The sequence below is a fragment of the Melospiza melodia genome, chromosome 8 (assembly GCF_035770615.1).
Source record: "Melospiza melodia melodia isolate bMelMel2 chromosome 8, bMelMel2.pri, whole genome shotgun sequence".
In the NCBI taxonomy this organism is placed as follows: Eukaryota; Metazoa; Chordata; class Aves; order Passeriformes; family Passerellidae; genus Melospiza; species Melospiza melodia.
Genome location: NC_086201.1, coordinates 39,534,023 through 39,552,353, shown reverse-complemented (window position 1 = coordinate 39,552,353; position 18,331 = coordinate 39,534,023). Strand labels below are relative to the sequence as shown.

Below are 18,331 nucleotides of genomic sequence, written 5' to 3'. Positions count from 1 at the left end.
CAAAAGTGGGATTTGAACCTATGCCTCAAGAGCACAATGTATTAGCAATCCACCACTTTAACCACTCAGCCACATCTTGGTGCCTTGGTTTGCCGTCCGCCCCCCATGTGTCGGAACCGCTCCTCCCACGCCTTCGCCCTCCCCGTGCCCTTGAGGGCCCGGCCCCGTGGGAGCCGCCCGCCGCGGGGGCCGTACGAAGGCGTCGGCAATGTCTGGGCCGGGCATACTGCGGAAACAAAAAAAAGACCCCAGTTAACCGCTGCCCTCCCTGAGGCTCGAACTCAGGACCTTCAGATTATGAGACTGACGCGCTGCCGACTACGCTAAGAGGGCGTTGGAACGACTGGGTGTCGTCGGCCTCCGCTGGGTGAACAGGCGACGAGAGCAGGCCGGGCCCCGGGGCAGGGCGGGAAGGGGCTGCGGTGGTAGGATCAGACCGGCAGGGGGCGACAGCATTCTGGCGGGGGACGAGGTGGCCGAGTGGTTAAGGCGATGGACTGCTAATCCATTGTGCTCTGCACGCGTGGGTTCGAATCCCATCCTCGTCGAGATTTTGCTGCCGCGCGGGGGGAACTGGGGACCTTCGGGGTGGGCTGGGATTCTTGCGGCACATGGGGACTCGGCGGGGGCGGGAGGGGAAATGGTACTAGATAGCGCCTGGGCTACACTGGCATCTGCACCCTCTCCAGGATCAAAAGTCACCCGTGCCCTGGAGATTTTGGGAAGGGGATGGCAGAAGACATTGACGTAATGTCTAAAGGGCCAGCCGACGTCCTCATGTAGAGGGGCGGATAGTCTCCTATCCAAGACGCATGGAGAAGAAAGCACTTAGAAATCGTTACAAGAGCGATTACTGCCGAAAGTGGCTGTTGAGCAGTCAGGCTATAACCTTCTGAAACGTAGAGTGTAATAGGGAAGTAAACTGGGCCAAAGGAAGTGTGAAACCATGGATGGATACCCTGGATACTGCGGGGAGAGCAGGCAAAGAAGGTATAGGAGGGTTTTTCCCATCACAGTTGTTGTTAATTATGCCCATTCATTGTAACTTGGGCAAAAAGCAGCAAAGAGGGCAAAAGACAGTGCAAATATGATTCTGCACGTGGTGGGAGCCCAGAGGGGCAGAGGAAGGTGCCCTGGCCCCACACCACCCCTATCCCCCAGATGCTGGGTGTGGCTGTAGATGACTTACCTGGAGAGGCATCCAAACAGCTCCCTTCTCCCCACCCAGCGGGGATTAGCCCTCTCCTGTGACTCATCCTGGACATTGGACATGTCTGGGCATCCTGGGAAGGTACCTGAGGTGCTGCCAGGTCCCTCCAGCCAAGTGTAGGAACCTGGAGGGTGGGCTGTGGGCTAGGCAGCCATGCCGAGGGAGACAGATCCTCCTTGCTGTTTGTGGGGCTTGCAGGCACCACAGGGCAGGGGCAGGTCCTGGGTGGGAGGGACACCTTGGTGAATTTTTACGTCCATTGGGGGACCCTGAAATAAGCTTTCAGTAAAAACGTGCACCCAAACTGCTCTGAGTCAGTGTCATCATTGTGAGGGGCAAACGAGCAGTGGGGAAGCCCCAGCAGTGTCCCCAACTTGTGCCAGAGAGGAAAACCAGACTTCCAGGCGCCATTGGAAGTCGAATCCAGGATCTCCTGTTTACATGACAGATATGTTAACCAGCTGAGCTAGAGCCCCCACCTGCCCCACTGCCGGAGTGCCCCATGGCCACAGACACAGCCCTTCCCATGCCATCCCCATCCCGCTGCCGACTCAAAAATAGGGTCTCTCTGCAGGACCAATGTGTCGGGACTCCAGAGACAGGGCACAGCCCCATGTGACGCTCTGTATGCCACGCTAAGTTCAAAGCCCTACACATGTCCCTGAGGGATAAAGGGCGATGGCCGGGTCACGTCGGGCTCGGCACCGGCTAGGCGGGAAGAGGGCGATGATGCCCAAAAAGAAGGGCTCGTCCGGGATTTGAACCCGGGACCTCTCGCACCCTAAGCGAGAATCATACTCCTAGACCAACGAGGCGCGGCGCGCTCTCTCTCCCGCGCGGCCCGGCTGCCCCCCCCCCCCCCCCCTTCCCGCACACGGACCCCCTCTCCCCGCCTCCCGCACGGCTCCGACATCGCAGCCCCGACACAGCGCTGCGCCCGCCCCGCCAAGCGCCAAGCACCCCCACGCAGCCCGCACACCCGCGCCCCGAACCGCCCCGCCCCGAACCGCGCCCCGAACCGCACCGCTAAACCTCCGCACCCCGAACCGCACCGCGAACCGCGCCCCGCCACAGCGCCCCGCCGCCCTCGCTGCTCCTCCCTCCCGCGCCGCCGGCGCTGCGATGGCCGAGGGTTGAACGCGTTGCACTCGAAATCCAGCAGGGGCTGCCTGCGCAGGTTCCAATCCTGCTCACTGATATGGGTTTTACCCAAAGCCCTGACACCTCTCTCTATTGGGAGTCCCGGCAGGAGTTGATAGCGGGAGCGTCATGAAGAGCCACACGGCCCTAAGCCCTACCTTCTCTTCTCCCTCAGGCGGTATTCACGATTTGGATACTGGAGGTGGAGCATCCTGAAGATTCTGCGTGTATTACTCCTCAAAACCCTCTCCCACATCCTTGGAAGGACAGTGTACCCCCCTTCAGTGCTCTGGGTATGTGTTTTAGAGTGGAAGTGGTCCTGAATTCAACTGTTGCATGAATCTGCCTACACTATCCTCCTCCTTCTGAGCTGGGTCCCTCAGCATCGATTTTCACCCCAAGAGACATCCTGAGCCCTGTGGGGAAGTTAAAAAATGCCTTCTATGCTCTGCAGCCTCCAGGCACGGTAGGGAAACAGCCACAAGATTTTTATACAACCTTGGGATGCCAGGACACAGTGCCAGGCCTTTCGTGGAGAGCTCTGGCAGCCTCACAACCAGCAGAGAGGTGTTTGAGAAGGCACAAGGATGTGGAGAATGCTTAGGGGTTGATCTGAACTACATCTCTCTCCCCCAGCAACATTTTGCCACCAGTCCTTTGGAGTCCATCTTTCCCACAGGGATGTACCCAGCTAACAAGGGTCACCCTCAGCGCTGGACATGGTGAGTGGCCAAAAGTAAGAGATATCTTGGAGTTAAACCCAGGTCGTCCTACACCCAAAGCGAGAATCACACCTCTAGATCAATGAACCAGGAGGTGCTCATTCTGTCCCCCACTCTACATCTTCCAGACCCTGTTGGGGGTATGGGGTGCCAGGGCTGCATGTGGCCTCGCACAGTGTGGGAGCAAGGAGGTGCCTCTTGCTGTAGCCACGAGATGCCAGATGCAGCAGATGGGAGTCGCAGCCTCTGTTTCCTCCGTCAGTGGCCCTCGGCGGCCCTTGCAGCAGTTGGAATGGCCGGTGCTTTGTTGTGGCACGTTTTGCTGTGGGGCATGGTGCAGAGGGGATGTGCTGTGAGCAGTGTTTGTGCTCAGTGTCAGCAATGGGCATGTGTGTGTGCCAGGGCTGTGGGTGCATGGGGGGCGCTGCGGTTTTGGGGCCAGGGGCTAAGGGGGGAGTGGAGCGAGCAGCGTGTTCGGTGTGCGGGCGGTGGCGTGTGTGAGGTGTGGAAGGGCTGTGCAGGGTTGTGCGTGTGCGTGTGCGTGGTGTCGGTGTGCGGGCAGGGCGGCGAGGCGTGTGAGCGTGTGTGAGGGTGGAGCGCCGCGCTGTGACCGGCAGTGGGGACGTGTGCGGGGTGCGCTGGGGCAGATCGGGGGGGCGGGGGAGAGCTTGAGCCCCGCGGCTCGTTGGTCTAGGGGTATGATTCTCGCTTAGGGTGCGAGAGGTCCCGGGTTCAAATCCCGGACGAGCCCTTCTTTTTACACACCCAGCGCTGCGCCGACACCCGGGTGAGCCCCGGCACCCGTGCTCACGCCAGGAGACAGCGTGAGCCCCGTGGGGAAGGGACTCGGGCTGCCTCCACTCTCTACGGCACCTGGCCAAGGAGGGACATCTCGCCACGCATTTCCTTGCTGCCCGCCTTGGGCTGCCGGCAGGCAATCCCAGCTGCCCCGTGCCCACAGGCAGCCGCAGGGATTTCTTGTGGGCCATCTGAGGCTCTCTGGGGGCCGTGTATGCGTATGCGGAGGGCTCTGGAGCGGCAAAAGGAGATGGAGATGCTGGGGGTTGATCCCAGGGCCTCTTGCATGCAAAGCAAACGCTCTCCCGCTGACCTACATCCCCGTGCAACAGTAAGGGCAGTTGGCCGAGTCCCTTCGCCCCACTTTGCCCCACATGGCTCCACACCCGACTGTCACAGTCTGCATTCCACCTTTCCCAGTCCTGCGCCCCTGCTGGTTTAAGGATGTGCCCAGAGAAAACACCGCTGCTCTGCAGGCACTGCTTCCCTACCTCCCATCCCCATCCTGCCTCCACCACATCCCATGGCGCGTAGGTGCCCAAAAACAGGGCTCGTCCGGGATTTGAACCCGGGACCTCTCGCACCCGAAGCGAGAATCATACCCCTAGACCAACGAGCCAGATAAGCGTGTGCTCGAGAAAACCCTCTTTTTACTTCGAGAACTCACAGAACTGCCTGGTGTGAGATGGGACCTGTGGCAGCTCTGTTTGTCTCTGATGGATGGTCACCATGAAGAGTTCACCCTTGTTCTTCTCTGGCTGTGGAGATGTCATCTGGGCATATGTAGCAGGTTGCTCTGGAATGCCAGAGACTGGAATGGAGGAAACAAACAATGCTCTATTTCCAAACAATCAGCGTTACATGAAGAAAATAGGTCACGCTGCTTTTGCTGTTGAATAAAGCTGAAACCAGCCTGACTCATCAACCTCAAATTTAAACATCCTGATAGTGAGTTGAAGAACAGTAGCTCTGGCAAAATATCTGGATAAAGGAACAAACAAGTAATATTACTGATAACTTTACTAAAACTGTTGAGCTGGCACAGCTGGCCTGGACATATGTGGCTCACAGTCCATGCTTTTATAGTATAGAAGTCCCATATTTGAATGGCAGGTTTTTTTGACAGAACATTTCTTAAGGGTATGTGTAGAGATTCCCCCCTGAGAGACACTCCTCAAGGTCACTCCCTAAGGCTGAGCCCAAGAGATTGGCCCCCAGTCATTGGCTGGTCTGGGTGAGAAACATCAAACTTTACTTAATAATTAGTTTTGGCAGCTTTAATATATTTGCTTTAATAAAATTGTATCAATATTATTTCATAGTGCACTATATTGTAATAGTTGTTATAGCACCTATATTGTGTAGTAAATAATTCTGTTAAGATTTTTTGTCTAATCATCATAATAAAGAATATGTATTTGTGTAAGTATTAATTTTAATATTTATTTTTAATCCTGCAGGATAAAGCTCTATAAAATTTCTACTACATCTATACAATATTTTAGAGATAAATCACTCCAAAATCTGGGGCTAAGATTGGGTCCAGCCACACCCAGCCTCCTCTCTGAAAAGTTTAGAAAGCCAGGGGTTCCTCTCCACATTTCAAGATTCAGTGGGAGTTTCTAAACTTTACCTGAAGCTCCCACTCGGCCGAGCACAGCATGGCTATGGGCTGTACCTGCCTGGTTTTAAAATGGGGGGGGGGGGGGGGGGTCACAAGGAGCAGGAGGCTTGGCAGAACACCCCAGAGAGGAACACTCAGGCAGGGGATGTAGCTCAGTGGGAGAGTGTTTGCTTCGCATGTAAGAGGCCCTGGGTTCAATGCCCAGCATCTCCAGCTTTTTTTTCTTCCTCAAACCCACCTCCTCCATGGGCCAGTGATGATAAACTCGCATCTACCTCGGGAAGGGCTCCCCAAAGGTGAGTGATGCACCATGGTAGAGCTTCCCCCTGAGGCTGCGGTGGCAGCATGACCCCCACTGCCCTGACAGCTGCTTCCCAACGCAGGAGGGAACCAGCCCTGGCCATGGCTGAGCTGTGCCTGCGCCCATGGGCACTGGGTAACCCTATTCTCCTGACAGTCATGGCACCTTTCCATCCCAGGGGTCACCCCGCTAGGGACGCTGCCTGTGCCCTCCATGCTGGGCAGTGCCTCCCCTCCCTTGTCCTGACACTGCAGAGGCCATGCCTGGCCACAGGTGCCCAAAAGGAGGGGTCATGCATGAGCTAAAGCTAGAGTCCACAAGCCCCCCCAATGCAAGAGCACTTCCCTATCCACTCTCTCAGTTCCCCTGGTGGCCCACCCCACCCAGCCATAGGTAAAACCTGTTGTTGTGAGCAGGATTCAAACCTGCACAGGGAACCCCTATTGGGTTTCAAGTCCAACACCTTCACACCTCACCCATCCCAGCAGTCTTCCTTCAGCTGATGACAGCCAGGACAGCACACTTTGCCTCAGGTTATGCCATCCCCCAGCCCGGTGTGGGGCTCTGCTCAGCCCCAGCACCCACACCTGGAGGGTTGGGAAAAGGGAACATGCAGGAATATTTACTAATGGCTGGAAAAAATCCAGGTGTCTTGGCCACAAGACAGAAAGCACAGGGAAGAATCTCCAACGATGCCCAGAGATACAGCAGGTCTTGGAGGGGAAAAAGACATGGAGACACCACTACAGGGATTGATCCCAGGGCCTCTTGCAGGCAAGGCAAGTGCTCTCCCACTGAGCTATGTGGCCAGTACAAGGTGTGGAGGGCAGGGAGATGGCCTGAGTGAGTCCCCTCATCCCTGGGGTGCACACTGCCAGCTTTGGGGTGGTGATCCTGCCCACCCAGCCAGGAAGGAGCACCCAGCCCTCAGTGTCAGAGCCCTGGTTATGCCGCAGTCCCATGTGCCAGCCAAAGAAGTTAGGTGCCCAAAAGGTGGGCTCATCGAGGAGGTGAACCCAGGACCTCTCACACCTTAAGTGAGAATCATGCCCCAGATCTGTGCTCCCCAATTCTGGGAGTTGAGGAGGGTGCCTAATGTTGCCTTTTGCCCCTTGGCACAGCCTGGCACAAGGAAATCATCTTACTATGCCCAGGAGGTGGGGCTGGCATTTGGAGGTCCATGGTGCAAAACTTCTCTGAATCCAGTGGCCACAGGGGCAGGAGGACCATGATGACAGCTGGGACCCTTGGACACCACCCTGCCCTTGCACAGGAGCATGTACCTCAGCGTGAGAGCACTTACTTTGCATGCAGGAGGCCTTGGGATCAACCCCCAGCATCTCCATGTCCTTTTGCCTCTCCAGACTCCTCCCTGTTGGTTGTGGGGCTGGCAGAGCCCTCTAGAGACCCCTGCCGAAAGCACTGGTGCTGCCTGGGGGCATGGCAGGCCCAAGAGTGTGGGGGACAGCAGTGGTACACAGGGGGTGCCACACCCCATGCCAGCCCCTCGAGCTGCCCCACTCATCCTGCCCAGCCCCAAGCTGCAGTGACTGGGGGGGGACAACGGGAAGACCCCAGAGGGCTCTGCACCAGGACAGGCTCTGACCAAAACGACAATTCCTCTGGGAGTGAGACCCACATCTCCTCATACCTTAAGATGGAAACACACCCAAACCTGCATTGTTGGGCACCTTGGCACCACTGCCCTGGGCTTGCGTGGGTCCCAGCTGGCCCATTGGTAAAAAAACATAACCTCATCACCGGGAGGACTTCCCCAGACGCCAGAGTGAGTGGTCCATGACTCCCTGCCCTACGATGCCACATATTCCTTGACAGGAGAAGAAAGTTAATGAAATAAACAGGGCCAGGAGACTTCTTCTCCTTTTTAATGCCTTTATTAAAAGTGATCAGCTCAGGATTGGGTAGCTCGGCAGGTCTGCAGCTTCTCATCATCTCTCTCAAGGCGAATCAGAGGAGGAGGATATGCACAGCTTTGTACACAAGGGGCAGAGCTAGGGATCAAGTCTTCGTGGGAGCCTTTAAGGCCTGCTGATCTCTTTCCAGCTGTTAGTTATCCCAGCCAAGTCGGCCCGGTCTCACCGCCGGGGACGACTCCCATTGTCAGGGCGAGAGGGACTCCGAAGGTGTTCCGCGTCTCTGCAGGTTCAGCACTCGGCTCCTCACGTCCAGACATCACTTCAGTCTTTCAACTCTGATTTGGCTCGTTGTTTTTGGGGTTCTTGCACGTTTGGAGTAGGGGTCTTACAGCATGCTGGTCTTTGGAATCACTTTGCATAGCCCGCCCCCCACCCTCTCAGGTCTCTTCACCCTTCAGGGAAAAGTACACCTTAGCCTCGAGCAAGGCTCTGCTAATACAAAAGGAGCGATTAGCCACAACGACCCGTGATTACAATAACAAAACACGAAGAACTTCGGCAGCTACAGTGATCTGGCTGCCTTTTTGTAACTTTTTCTCACAAAAAAAACATTAACCGAATTTTTGTTCATAACAGTTAAGACGCCATTTATACCGGGAGGGTCGACTCCCATCTATGCAGGTAAAACCCATGTCAGTGAGCAGGATTGGAACCTGCGCAGGGAGCCCCTGCTGGATGTCGAGTGCAACGCGTTCAATCCTCGGCCATCGCAGCGCCGGCGGCGCAGCGAGGGAGGAGCAGTGAGAGCGGTGGGGGCAGCGGGGCGCGGTTCGGGGTGCGGAGGTTTAGCGGTGCGGTTCGGGGCGCAGTTCGGGGTGCGGAGGCTTATGGGCGCGGTTCGGGGCGCGGGTGTTCGGGCTGCGTGGGGGTGCTTGGCGCTTGGCGGGGCGGGCGCAGCGCTGTGTCGGGCTGCGGCGTCGGGAGGCAGGGCGGGCGCGGGGCCGTGCGGGGATGGGTGGGCCTTGCGGAAGTAGAAGCGCGCCGCGGCTCGTTGGTCTAGGGGTATGATTCTCGCTTAGGGTGCGAGAGGTCCCGGGTTCAAATCCCGGACGAGCCCTTCTTTTTACACACCCAGCCCCCACCCTCACCACACCTCAACCCACTGCAAGCACCCTGCCCTGGCATTCGCACTGCCCCTCGCCACCTCCGCCCGACACTGCAGCCGCCCGACACAGGCCTGCCACGCCTCCACTCTGCCCCTTACCTGCCCTGCCTGCTCTGCGCCACACTTATTCACCCTGCTCCAAACCCCTCCCCAGCCCAATGACACCTAAGGCACCCGCACTGCCTGCCAACACCTGAAGGCCCTTTCCCCAGCTTGGGCGGCAGGGCAAGGCAGCAGACACAGGCATTTGCTCGGATGCAGGAGAACGCCAGGCCAGGCACACTGGCACGGGGATGTAGCTCAGCGGGAGAGTGCTTGCTTTGCATGCAAGAGGCCCTGGGATCAACCCCCAGCATCTCCATCTCCTTTTGCCGCTCCAGAGCCCTCCGCATATGCATACGCAGAGAGGCCCAGATGGCCCACAAGAAATCCCTGCGGCTGCCTGTGGGCACGGGGCAGCTGGGATTGCCTGCCGGCAGCCCAAGGCGGGCAGCAAGGAAATGCGTGGTGAGATGTCCCTCCTTGGCCAGGTGCCATAGAGAGTGGAGGCAGCCCGAGTCCCTTCCCCGCGGGGCTCACCCGGGTGTCTCCTGGCATGACCATTGTCTTTGTGTGATGATTGGTGCTTAGGAGGAGCATTCAGAAAGGGAGATGAGACAGGCTGTCAGATCAGGGCAGTGTAAGGTGGCAGCTGGAACAGCTCTACCAGGGCAAGGGGAGGGGGCAGCATGTCCCTGAAGGGTCTGGGGATTGCCAAACCCAGCTGGTGGTGCTTATGGGATGTGTTGGTCTCCCTGTGCCAGGGCCTTGGGTCAGCACCAGGAGTGTTTCCAGCAGCTAAAAAAGATGGGATTTGCAGCTGGGAAACCCCAAACCTGGGGCAGCATGTGGGCAGAGAAGTGGGCAGAGCATCAGGTGTTTTAAGGAGCAACTAGTGACAGGAGCACCAGTGGGTGCCATGGCTCATCTGGTCAATGTGTCTGCCTTGTAAACAGGAGATCTTGGGTTCAGCTCCCAGTGGTGCCTCAGCCAGGGGAACTATTTTTCCTCCCTGTCCCGACCTGGGTGCACTGCTGGGGGTCCTTGTCCTGCTCAGAGCACTGTCAGCCCCCAGTTCTCTGTCCTGCCTGACTCTACTCTGGGAATAAAATGTTTTCTTCTGCTTCCTCTCCCTTCTCACCTCACACTGGAAAGCTGGGCTAAACTATTTCCAGAAACCAGGCAATTTCGGAAATAACAGATACATTAGATGCTGTCTGGACCCCTCCCATCTTCCCTATTACTTTGCACAGCTGGTGTGGGATCGTGTAGGAAAACCCTCTGGACACAGGTTGGGTGTGGGTGTCTAATGGAGATGTTTGGTGCAGGCTTTTTTGTGGCAACAATAAATGCCATGTTACTTTTTGCCACCCCATGGACACAGAAGGGAACAGGGAGAGGGGCAAATGAATCACAAACACTTGCTTGTCTCCCTGCCCTGCTGTGACAGGAGCTGCCAGGGCTCTGCCTGCACAGCCTTGCTGCTCACCAAAGGACACCCTGAAGAACCAGCTCCAGTATTGCTGTCTATGGGCAGCAAACAAACAAACTCCCCCCCCCAAAAAAACCCAAAAAACAAAACAAAGGAAACAATCCCTCCAAAAATCTGCAAAATCAAATTTTGCTAAAAAAACCACACCAGCAGAAGACGAGGTGGCCGAGTGGTTAAGGCGATGGACTGCTAATCCATTGTGCTCTGCACGCGTGGGTTCGAATCCCACCCTCGTCGGCTCCCCTCTGTCCTGTGGCTTGCATTTTTTGTGCAGCTTACCTCGTGCTCTCGGTGTTTTGCTCTGCTCGGTCAAATGCGCGTTACATCTGCCCCCGGGCTGCTGCTGCCAGGGGCTGAACCTGCTCCTCGTGGCTCAGGGTCTGGCGTGGCCCTTCCGTGCAATGTGCCATGGCAACAGGGTGCCCGAGCCCACCTGCCAGCTGCTCTCCTGCCATCCTGCTGCCTCCTCTCCAGGAGAACTGAACTGTAGGCAGGGGAGGTCAGGACTGCCCATCCCTGGGCATCCTCAAGGATGCCAATGGGAGTCAAAAGCTGCCTCTGGCATGTCTCAGAGGAGCTTGTTCTGGAGAAGGCAGAGCTACTGTGCACTGGCAGCTCCCTCCTGTGCCTGGAGCTGTGCTCACAGTGGAGATTCCTGGAGACAGGACAGAGTGACCAATGGCAAGATGAAGAGGAAAGAGGTAAAACTGCTTCTGGAATCTCAGAAGCAGAGAGGAAAGCCTTGCATCCAGGAGTCTGTGCTTTGAGGCACCTGGGGAAATGTATCATGCTAGTCTTTCTAGTGCCTTTCCTTTCTCCCCTCTACTCCTCTCCACTGATGAGCATGTGGCCGAGCAATTCCATGGCTTCAAGACAAGGTGAGGATGCTCAGGCTTAGCTGCCCACACCTTTTTTAGCATCACTGTGGCTACATTTCCTTCCCATGCCTTGGGGAGGTGTCTCTGGGGAGGAGTGAGAAGCTGCTTCCCTCTATCAGTGTCTCCTGAGCCAGAAACCATGACCAAACTGGGGGGAAACACCGGCCCCATCCCATTCCACTGCCATGAGATGCTGTGCTGTTTGGCCAGGTCTGCCACCCTAGGAAGGGGGAGATGTTGCTGCCTGGACAGCCAGGTGCCCTGCAAGGGATCTGTGTGAGATTTCCTGGGAAAAATGCATGAGTTTGGGTCCAGCCCTGCAGAGAGACCAACCTGCAGTTGGAGATGATGAAATGGGCTGGGGTGGTGGGTGCAGAGGTACAGCAGTGCATGGCAGGGGGACTGCTGTCACAGGATAGGACCAGGGACTTGCACAGGCAGCCAGGAGAGGACCCCTACTGATTCTATTGGGACACCCTTCAACCGTGCCCTGGCACACACATGTCCCTGTCCTGGTGAGCGGTGACGAGTCCTCCTGAAGGGAATGTGCCACTGTCAGTGGTGCTGTGGGGCATCAGCCCACTCTGGGACCTGGAAATTACAGGGATCCTTTGGCATGGAACTGGATCATCTGCAGCCTTGGGACAGCGCCTGGCAGCCAGAGCCTGTCTCTCCCCAGTGGCACCCGCTGGGCTCCCTGGGCTGCACAGAGTGGCCCTGGAGCACCCCGAGTCTGCTTTGGCAAGGACACAGGCAGCCAGGATGCTCTGTGCCTGGGTCTGGCTGTATCAGGATTCTGCCTTCTGGCACTGGGGTGTCCCACTCATCCATCAGCCATCTGGGAGTGGTCTGTGACTGTCCTGCTGCCAGGAGGCAAGCCCTGGGTGAGCACCCTGCATGCAGACATTCCTTGGAGATGGGATGCTGTAGGTCTGTTGCTGCTCCAAGATGTGCCCCTGCCTTTAGCTTTCAGGAGAAATTTTAGGACAGGGGCAAGCTCCCGCCCTCCAGCCAGTCTCGGACACATCCAGCCCTTGGGTCATTGGAAATCAAAATGCAAAGTGCAACTGGGACTGGTGATAGGAAGGGAAACACATGGATTATTGATCCTGGGCCATGTTTTTTGTGTCCTTACTTGCAGGAAGGGGCAGGGCTGAGGTGGCCACACATCCTGGATCCATGCAGAAGTTAAGGAAATGGATCCAACATGTTTTGTTTGGTGAAATTTTCTCAGGTTTGAGGTTCATCCAGAGAAAGTCACACCTCAAGCAGTAAGTGCTCATTCCCTGAAATGAATACAGATTGGAAATTCAGTCTTTGTTTTTCTCCCAAATATCTGCCCTTTCCCCATCTGTTTTCGTTTATAAAAAGTCAGTCACTACACAGATCAGATTATTTTAACTTCCTAACATGTGCCTTTTGTTTCCCCTGCTGTCTTTTCTGGAAAAAGGACTTATTTCAGTCCACAGATCAGCTCACATTCGACAACATTTCCCCTCTGAGTGCCACATTGCATTTATCCCAAGCATCACTGCATCTATGGATATTATTCTCGGGCATGATGGTCCAGTGTGAGCAGAATTTCAAGTGCTTAAACTGTATTTCAAAACTGAAACACACAGTGAGGCTGCAGTTCTGAATATCCCACCCTGTGCCTGGAAGCGTGGAAGGGAGTCACCCAGGAAGGGCTGATTTCCTGAGAAAATGGGAGTGCACAGAGACATAGAACAGAAAAAAAAAAAAAAAGAAAAAACCAAACAAACCAGATTGGTAGAAGAAGGGTTTAATTCTCAAGCTGTGGGTCCAAGATGCATCAATTTATTATTCAAGAGTGGAGCAAAAAGCAGCACAGTAAAGCTTAAACTTTAACCTCATCTTTTCCTGCTTCCCAAGTCGCAATTTAGGAGATTATGAATGATGAACCCACAGCGTCCTGCCTTACTCCAGGCGCCGCCAGGTTGCTTCTCCCTGAAGCCCATGTCCTCTGCTGAACCTCAGAAGATGTGATTCCCTTTTTCCCCTTCCAGAATGACATTAAAAAATAGCTGAGTTCAGCCTCAGAACCTTGGAAAGGCTACTTTGCCCTGACAGGCAAGCAGAGAAGAGTCACTAGGGACCATTCAGTGAGATCCATTGTGGCCAAGTCATCTCAAGAACTCAAATGATCCCCCAAACCCCACAAGGCACATCTTTAACAAGATGCTCACAGCCCCACACACACATAGTACACGTCTCCCAGTTCTGCCAGGGTTTATTCCAGGGCAAGAGATGTTTGTGCTGTCAGTTGAGCTCTGCTTGTGTGAAATGAAAACCCAGTTTCAGACTTTCCTTGCCTCTAGAGCTCATGATGGCTCATCATGGTCCTGCTTGGGTCCACATCAGCAATTCCCTCTCCCCACTGTGAGGCTGATTCATGTTTAAGTGCAGGTTGAGATGTTTGGGATGTTTAATAGCTAACAGGCTTACAGCAGATCCCAGATCCCCGGTGTCACACCAGAGCCTGTAATTACTGTAATTAACCCTGTCTTGACGATGTCACCCCATCACAAGGAAGGACACCTGTGACCTTCTGGCTCACTGCTACTACCCTATCCAAAGAGTGGGATGGAAGGGCTCTTGGAAGTCAGTTCCATGCACAAAATCAGCCAGTTTAGGTATGTGTCATCTGTGGGGCTGGACTTCAGAGCCCCACTTTGCTTTTAAAATCTGATGTGCCTTCCAAGTATGACTTATACCCCAGGTGTGAGGAATAATAACAAAAAAAAAAAAAAAAAAACAAAAAAAAAAAAAAACAAACCAAAAACCCCCAAACAACAACAACAACAACAACAACAACAACAACAACAAAACCCAAAAAAACACAACCCCCCCCCCCCAAAAAAAAAAAAAAGCAGCAGAAAAATCCTCTAAGTGCATCAAAACCCATAACAAATTGCTCACGCTGGGCTAGGTCAGTTCCCTGTGTCCACATCACTCATATCCTCACTCCTTCAGTCCTGCAGCCCCTCAGCTTTCCTGGCCTCCATGAAACTCCTGGCACAGGATTTCACTTCAAATGGATGTTCCTTACATTCAGTTTACATCCTTGATCTCACCTCAGGTGCATGAGAGAGCTGAATTGGTTGTGCTGAGAGGAAGGTGGGGATATGTCTGCTCTAAATTCTGCTGAAACACTCTCCTGCCTGGTGGCATAAAGACCTAAAATGTCCCTTGGCCTTAGGAAGGAAGGTAATTAATGCCTGTAGCCCAAATCATTTCAATCTTACTCAGTATTACATGGAAGCAAAACATGAGAGATGAAAGAGGGAACTGTTTAATCAGTCAGGGGAGCTTTCCAGGAGAAAACTGCTGGTTGTTGGGGAATTTCAGGCTGAAGGCACACACCCACTCCCCTGGGGGGCTGGGCCACCCTATAAAATTGTGGGGACAGTGCTTGGCCTCACCACCTGCTCCAGCTGCCACCACTGCCACCTCCATCTGGGTAAGTCGAGACAGGCTCCATCCCCTTCCCCACCCCTGCCTCTTCCCTTCCAGCTGCACAGGACATCAGGGAAGGGTGTATTTCTGCCCTAAAATGAAGAGTGCAAGGGGTTGCAGGATGCAGAGCTTATAGGGTCTGCAACCACATAATCAGTTGCATCCTGCATGATTTTCCTTGCTGAAGCAGAGAAACAATTAGAACAGGACATGCCTGAGTTGCAGGGATCAATGTGTCCCTGTTTATGGATGAGCATCAAATGTCCCTTATATTTTGGGATGGAATGGTTCAGTTCATGTTGTGTTGATTTAAGTGGGTTTTGCTTCAACCACGCGCACCTTGTGACCACTTTGCTTGCCAAAAGCTCCCCGTCAGCTCGGAACAGGAGTAGGTCTGCTCTGTGGACCCAGAACCTGGTGCCTCCAACTTTCCCAGACCAACCTGCAGCTCAGACAAAATTCCCCTCATTCTCCTGAGTGGTTTATGGGGCAAGTTGGGGGGAAGCTTTCTTTTGGTGTTTCTAAACCATCCAAACTCACCCTGTAGCTTGCTTTCTCATGCCTCTTATTATGGGAGGCATTGAGTGAGGGCTCAGCAAGGACAGACCGGCCTCTGCCTTGTTTTTACATCCCAGCTCTGGCTTTCAGGTGCACATCCTTGCTGAGCCATGTCCTGCTATGACCTGTGCCTGCCCTCGTCCTGCGGTCCCCGGCCCTTGGCCACCAGCTGCACCCAGCCCTGCTTCCGCCGCTGCAGGGACTCCACCGCCTTCATCCAGCCGCCCACGGTCGTGGTCACGCTGCCCGGGCCCATTCTCAGCTCCTTCCCGCAGAACACCACGGTGGGCTCCACGGCGTCGGCGGCGGTCGGGAGCTACCTGCGCTGCTGCGGCATCCCTGTGGGCTCCCGGGGGCCGGGCAGGGCAGGACTGCTGTGCCTGGGCACCGGGCTGTAGGGTGTCCCCAGCGGGCTACTCCTCCTGCCCGTGCCAGCAGTGTGGTCAGGAAAGGAAAGCAAAGCACACGACCAAGACTAGGGGAGAGGACTAAGGAGATTCCCCTGGGTTTCCCAGCAGTTGCCCCAGGAGGATGGTAGCCATGCAAGCTCGTCACTCCAGACCGTAGCTCTGTACACCTTTATCTCACTAAGTCTTTATATTTCCATATTCTACACAGCATTTGCTGCTGGCTGGGCAATAAATGCTTCTAGCAGGTTGTAGATGGCAGATGATAATCATGGGGTGGTGGGATGAGGGAACACCCCTTGTAGAGATCAGCTTGTCCCAAAGTGGGGTTTATCCATTTCTTTACTGGGCACTGGAAGCGCACTTTGTACTCTGAACTGGTTGACTCTCCTTCTCATTAAAGACTTGCTACATCATAGCCTGAGTCTTCGGTTGTTCCTTGTTCAGGAGCCTGAAGGCGTGACCTCCTCTGGAGGCAGCTGGGGAGGTTTGGTTTTTACATGAAATGAGGGTTTCTGCTACCCAGCTCTTTCTTCTCTGTGCTGACAGACGTGTGTGGTTTGCTGGAACCAGTCCCAAGGCAACTTTCTTATCCTGGAAACCTCTCCTCCTGCCCCATGGCAAGCACCTGCTCAGGGAGGAATTCCTGCAAGAGCACACTTTATTGCCTGTTCCTCAAGGAGCTGGGAATGTGAAGGTTTGACATTTCAAAATGGCAATCACCCTGCATTTTGCAGTGATATTTTGTGGGGCTGAGCTAAGGAGACGGGCATGGAGTCAGGGAAAAAAGGCAGAAGTGGGATTTTTGGCAGATGGGCTTCTTTGGATGGGCATTCTATGCCAAGCTCACATAGTGTTTAATGGGTGACAGTGAAAAGTGAAAAAGAAGAGACAATAATTACTTGATGGAGAGGGGACACTGAAGTCCCTGGAAGATGTTAGGAATAGAGTAAAGCCTCTTTTTAAGATGCCATGGATCATGAGGCAGAACCTTTTCAGCTGATGGAAGAAGGAATAGGACTATGTGCATAAAGTTTGTGAGCGTTCATAATGAGGGATTATGCTGAGCTTGAAAGCCTATTGGTCATCAAAAGCCTTTGACCAAGCTCAACTGGTTTTAATGCCCAGGAGACCTTTGCTGAGGTGCTCCTAATTTGGAGAAAATTTGCATGGCAATTTCTCATCAGCCAGTGCACCAGGAGAAGGGAGGTGTCCTTCTTCCAAGGACTGCTCAGATATTTTTATCCCAGCCTGGCAATTGTCTGCAGAGATAGGATGCAAAATTTTGAATTAAAAATTACAAAAAGCTTTGAAATTCCAGCAGAAGTTTTGTTGGGAAGCTGTGGGTCTCTGGGCCTTGTGCAGCTGCCTTCCTCAAACGTGCTGGACCAAATAGTCCAGGAGGGAGCAGGTGGACAGAATAATCACATTTTTATGTAGCTTTTCACTGAATGACTCCACTGGTGAGGTTGTACAGATTTTAATTTGTTTGTTTTTTGGGGGTTTTTTTTCTGAAAATCCAATGTCTACAAAAATCTAAATAGCTCCTCGATTTGACTTGAAAATTGTGGTGTCTTAGTGTAGACAGGTGGGGAAATGAGGACCTCGGTGCCTTTCAGCGCTGCCTATCCTGAGGGTCAGGGGACTCTGTCTCCCATGGGAGCTGTGACTCCAGCTGGGAGCTGTGCCTCCTTGGCTTCCAGCTCAAGAGCAGTCCTGAATTCATCATATACCCCCCTGCCCCCCAGGCCAGCCCTTGCCCCAGGCAGGACCCCCCAGACCTGCTGATCAGGCCCTAAATACAGGTTTCTCTAGAGGCACTGCAGCCAAAGGCTCCAGTGAGAAACACAGAGCTACATAACAAGAAGAGGATGAAAAATATTGCTCAGCAGGTGGAGGCACATGGAGGGAAATAGCTGGGTCCTGGGATTTGGTCCCAGCATTGCCTACCTAAAGCATTCAAAAGCAGCAAAAGAATTTTTGAGAAGAGCCTGGAGTATGGCCCAGGTGCCACCCTCTGGCCATGCCTGTTGAGGTTTATGCCTCCCACTTCCCATCTTCTCTCGCTGCTGTCTTCAAATCATCTCTTTGCCCACTTCCCATCTTCTCTCAGCTGCTTCATGATCTTGGAGGAAACCTTCTCCCTGTGGTCGTTTAGTATCCTCAGGTTCCTGAAGAACAGGTACCTTTCCAACCTGAGAGTGGATGAGGTAGGAAGGAGAGGGTAAGTCATAGTTTAGAGGACAAGTCATGGTTTGAGAGAGCTGTTGTGGAAAAGGGGAGATTGCTGTGAACAGCAAGTGAGTGGGACCATTCGTAATGGAGACTTTGCCTGTGGAGGGTCAGGCTGGATTAGGAAAAGGTTCTTCCCCCAGTGGGTGGTGGGGCACTGACCAGGCTCCCCAGGGAATGGGCACAGCTCCAAGGCTGCCAGAGCTCCAGGAGCATTTGGACAACCCTTTCAGGGACAGGGTGGGATGGTTGGGGTGTCTGTGCAGAGCCAGGTGTTGGACTTTGATAATCTTTATGGGTTCCTTCCAATTCAGGATATTCTAGGACACTATGGAAGTCCCAGGCAGCATGCTGCTGGTGGTAGGGCTGGGATTGGTGGTGGCTAGATTATTGGTGGGTCAACACAGTGCA

At 54.2% G+C, this 18,331-nt stretch overlaps 1 protein-coding gene and 9 non-coding genes across 10 annotated transcripts; 7 read left to right on the top strand and 3 right to left on the bottom strand.

The window, feature by feature from the left end:
- Positions 1 to 260: 260 nt before the first annotated feature.
- On the bottom strand, positions 261 to 333 carry TRNAM-CAU (transfer RNA methionine (anticodon CAU)). The gene has a single exon. It is a non-coding gene; the product is annotated as a tRNA-Met (tRNA).
- Positions 334 to 466: 133 nt separating this feature from the next.
- TRNAS-GCU (transfer RNA serine (anticodon GCU)) lies at positions 467 to 548 on the top strand. The gene has a single exon. It is a non-coding gene; the product is annotated as a tRNA-Ser (tRNA).
- Positions 549 to 3,751: 3,203 nt separating this feature from the next.
- Positions 3,752 to 3,823, top strand: TRNAP-AGG (transfer RNA proline (anticodon AGG)). The gene has a single exon. It is a non-coding gene; the product is annotated as a tRNA-Pro (tRNA).
- A 298-nt stretch (positions 3,824 to 4,121) lies between these two features.
- TRNAA-UGC (transfer RNA alanine (anticodon UGC)) lies at positions 4,122 to 4,193 on the bottom strand. Its single transcript has one exon. It is a non-coding gene; the product is annotated as a tRNA-Ala (tRNA).
- A 224-nt stretch (positions 4,194 to 4,417) lies between these two features.
- Positions 4,418 to 4,489, bottom strand: TRNAP-CGG (transfer RNA proline (anticodon CGG)). The gene has a single exon. It is a non-coding gene; the product is annotated as a tRNA-Pro (tRNA).
- Positions 4,490 to 5,635: 1,146 nt separating this feature from the next.
- On the top strand, positions 5,636 to 5,707 carry TRNAA-CGC (transfer RNA alanine (anticodon CGC)). The gene has a single exon. It is a non-coding gene; the product is annotated as a tRNA-Ala (tRNA).
- Positions 5,708 to 8,717: 3,010 nt separating this feature from the next.
- Positions 8,718 to 8,789, top strand: TRNAP-AGG (transfer RNA proline (anticodon AGG)). The gene has a single exon. It is a non-coding gene; the product is annotated as a tRNA-Pro (tRNA).
- Positions 8,790 to 9,126: 337 nt separating this feature from the next.
- Positions 9,127 to 9,198, top strand: TRNAA-UGC (transfer RNA alanine (anticodon UGC)). Its single transcript has one exon. It is a non-coding gene; the product is annotated as a tRNA-Ala (tRNA).
- Positions 9,199 to 10,523: 1,325 nt separating this feature from the next.
- On the top strand, positions 10,524 to 10,605 carry TRNAS-GCU (transfer RNA serine (anticodon GCU)). Its single transcript has one exon. It is a non-coding gene; the product is annotated as a tRNA-Ser (tRNA).
- A 4,786-nt stretch (positions 10,606 to 15,391) lies between these two features.
- On the top strand, positions 15,392 to 15,679 carry LOC134421034 (feather beta keratin-like). The gene has a single exon (XM_063161408.1). The coding sequence runs from the start codon at positions 15,392 to 15,394 to the stop codon at positions 15,677 to 15,679; it is 288 nt and encodes a 95-aa protein (XP_063017478.1).
- The last annotated feature ends 2,652 nt before the right edge of the window (positions 15,680 to 18,331 follow it).

Coding starts and splice junctions, on each gene's coding strand:
- LOC134421034 (XM_063161408.1), top strand. CDS start 15,392: ATGTCCTGCTATGACCTGTGCCTGCCCTCGTCCTGCGGTCCCCGGCCC.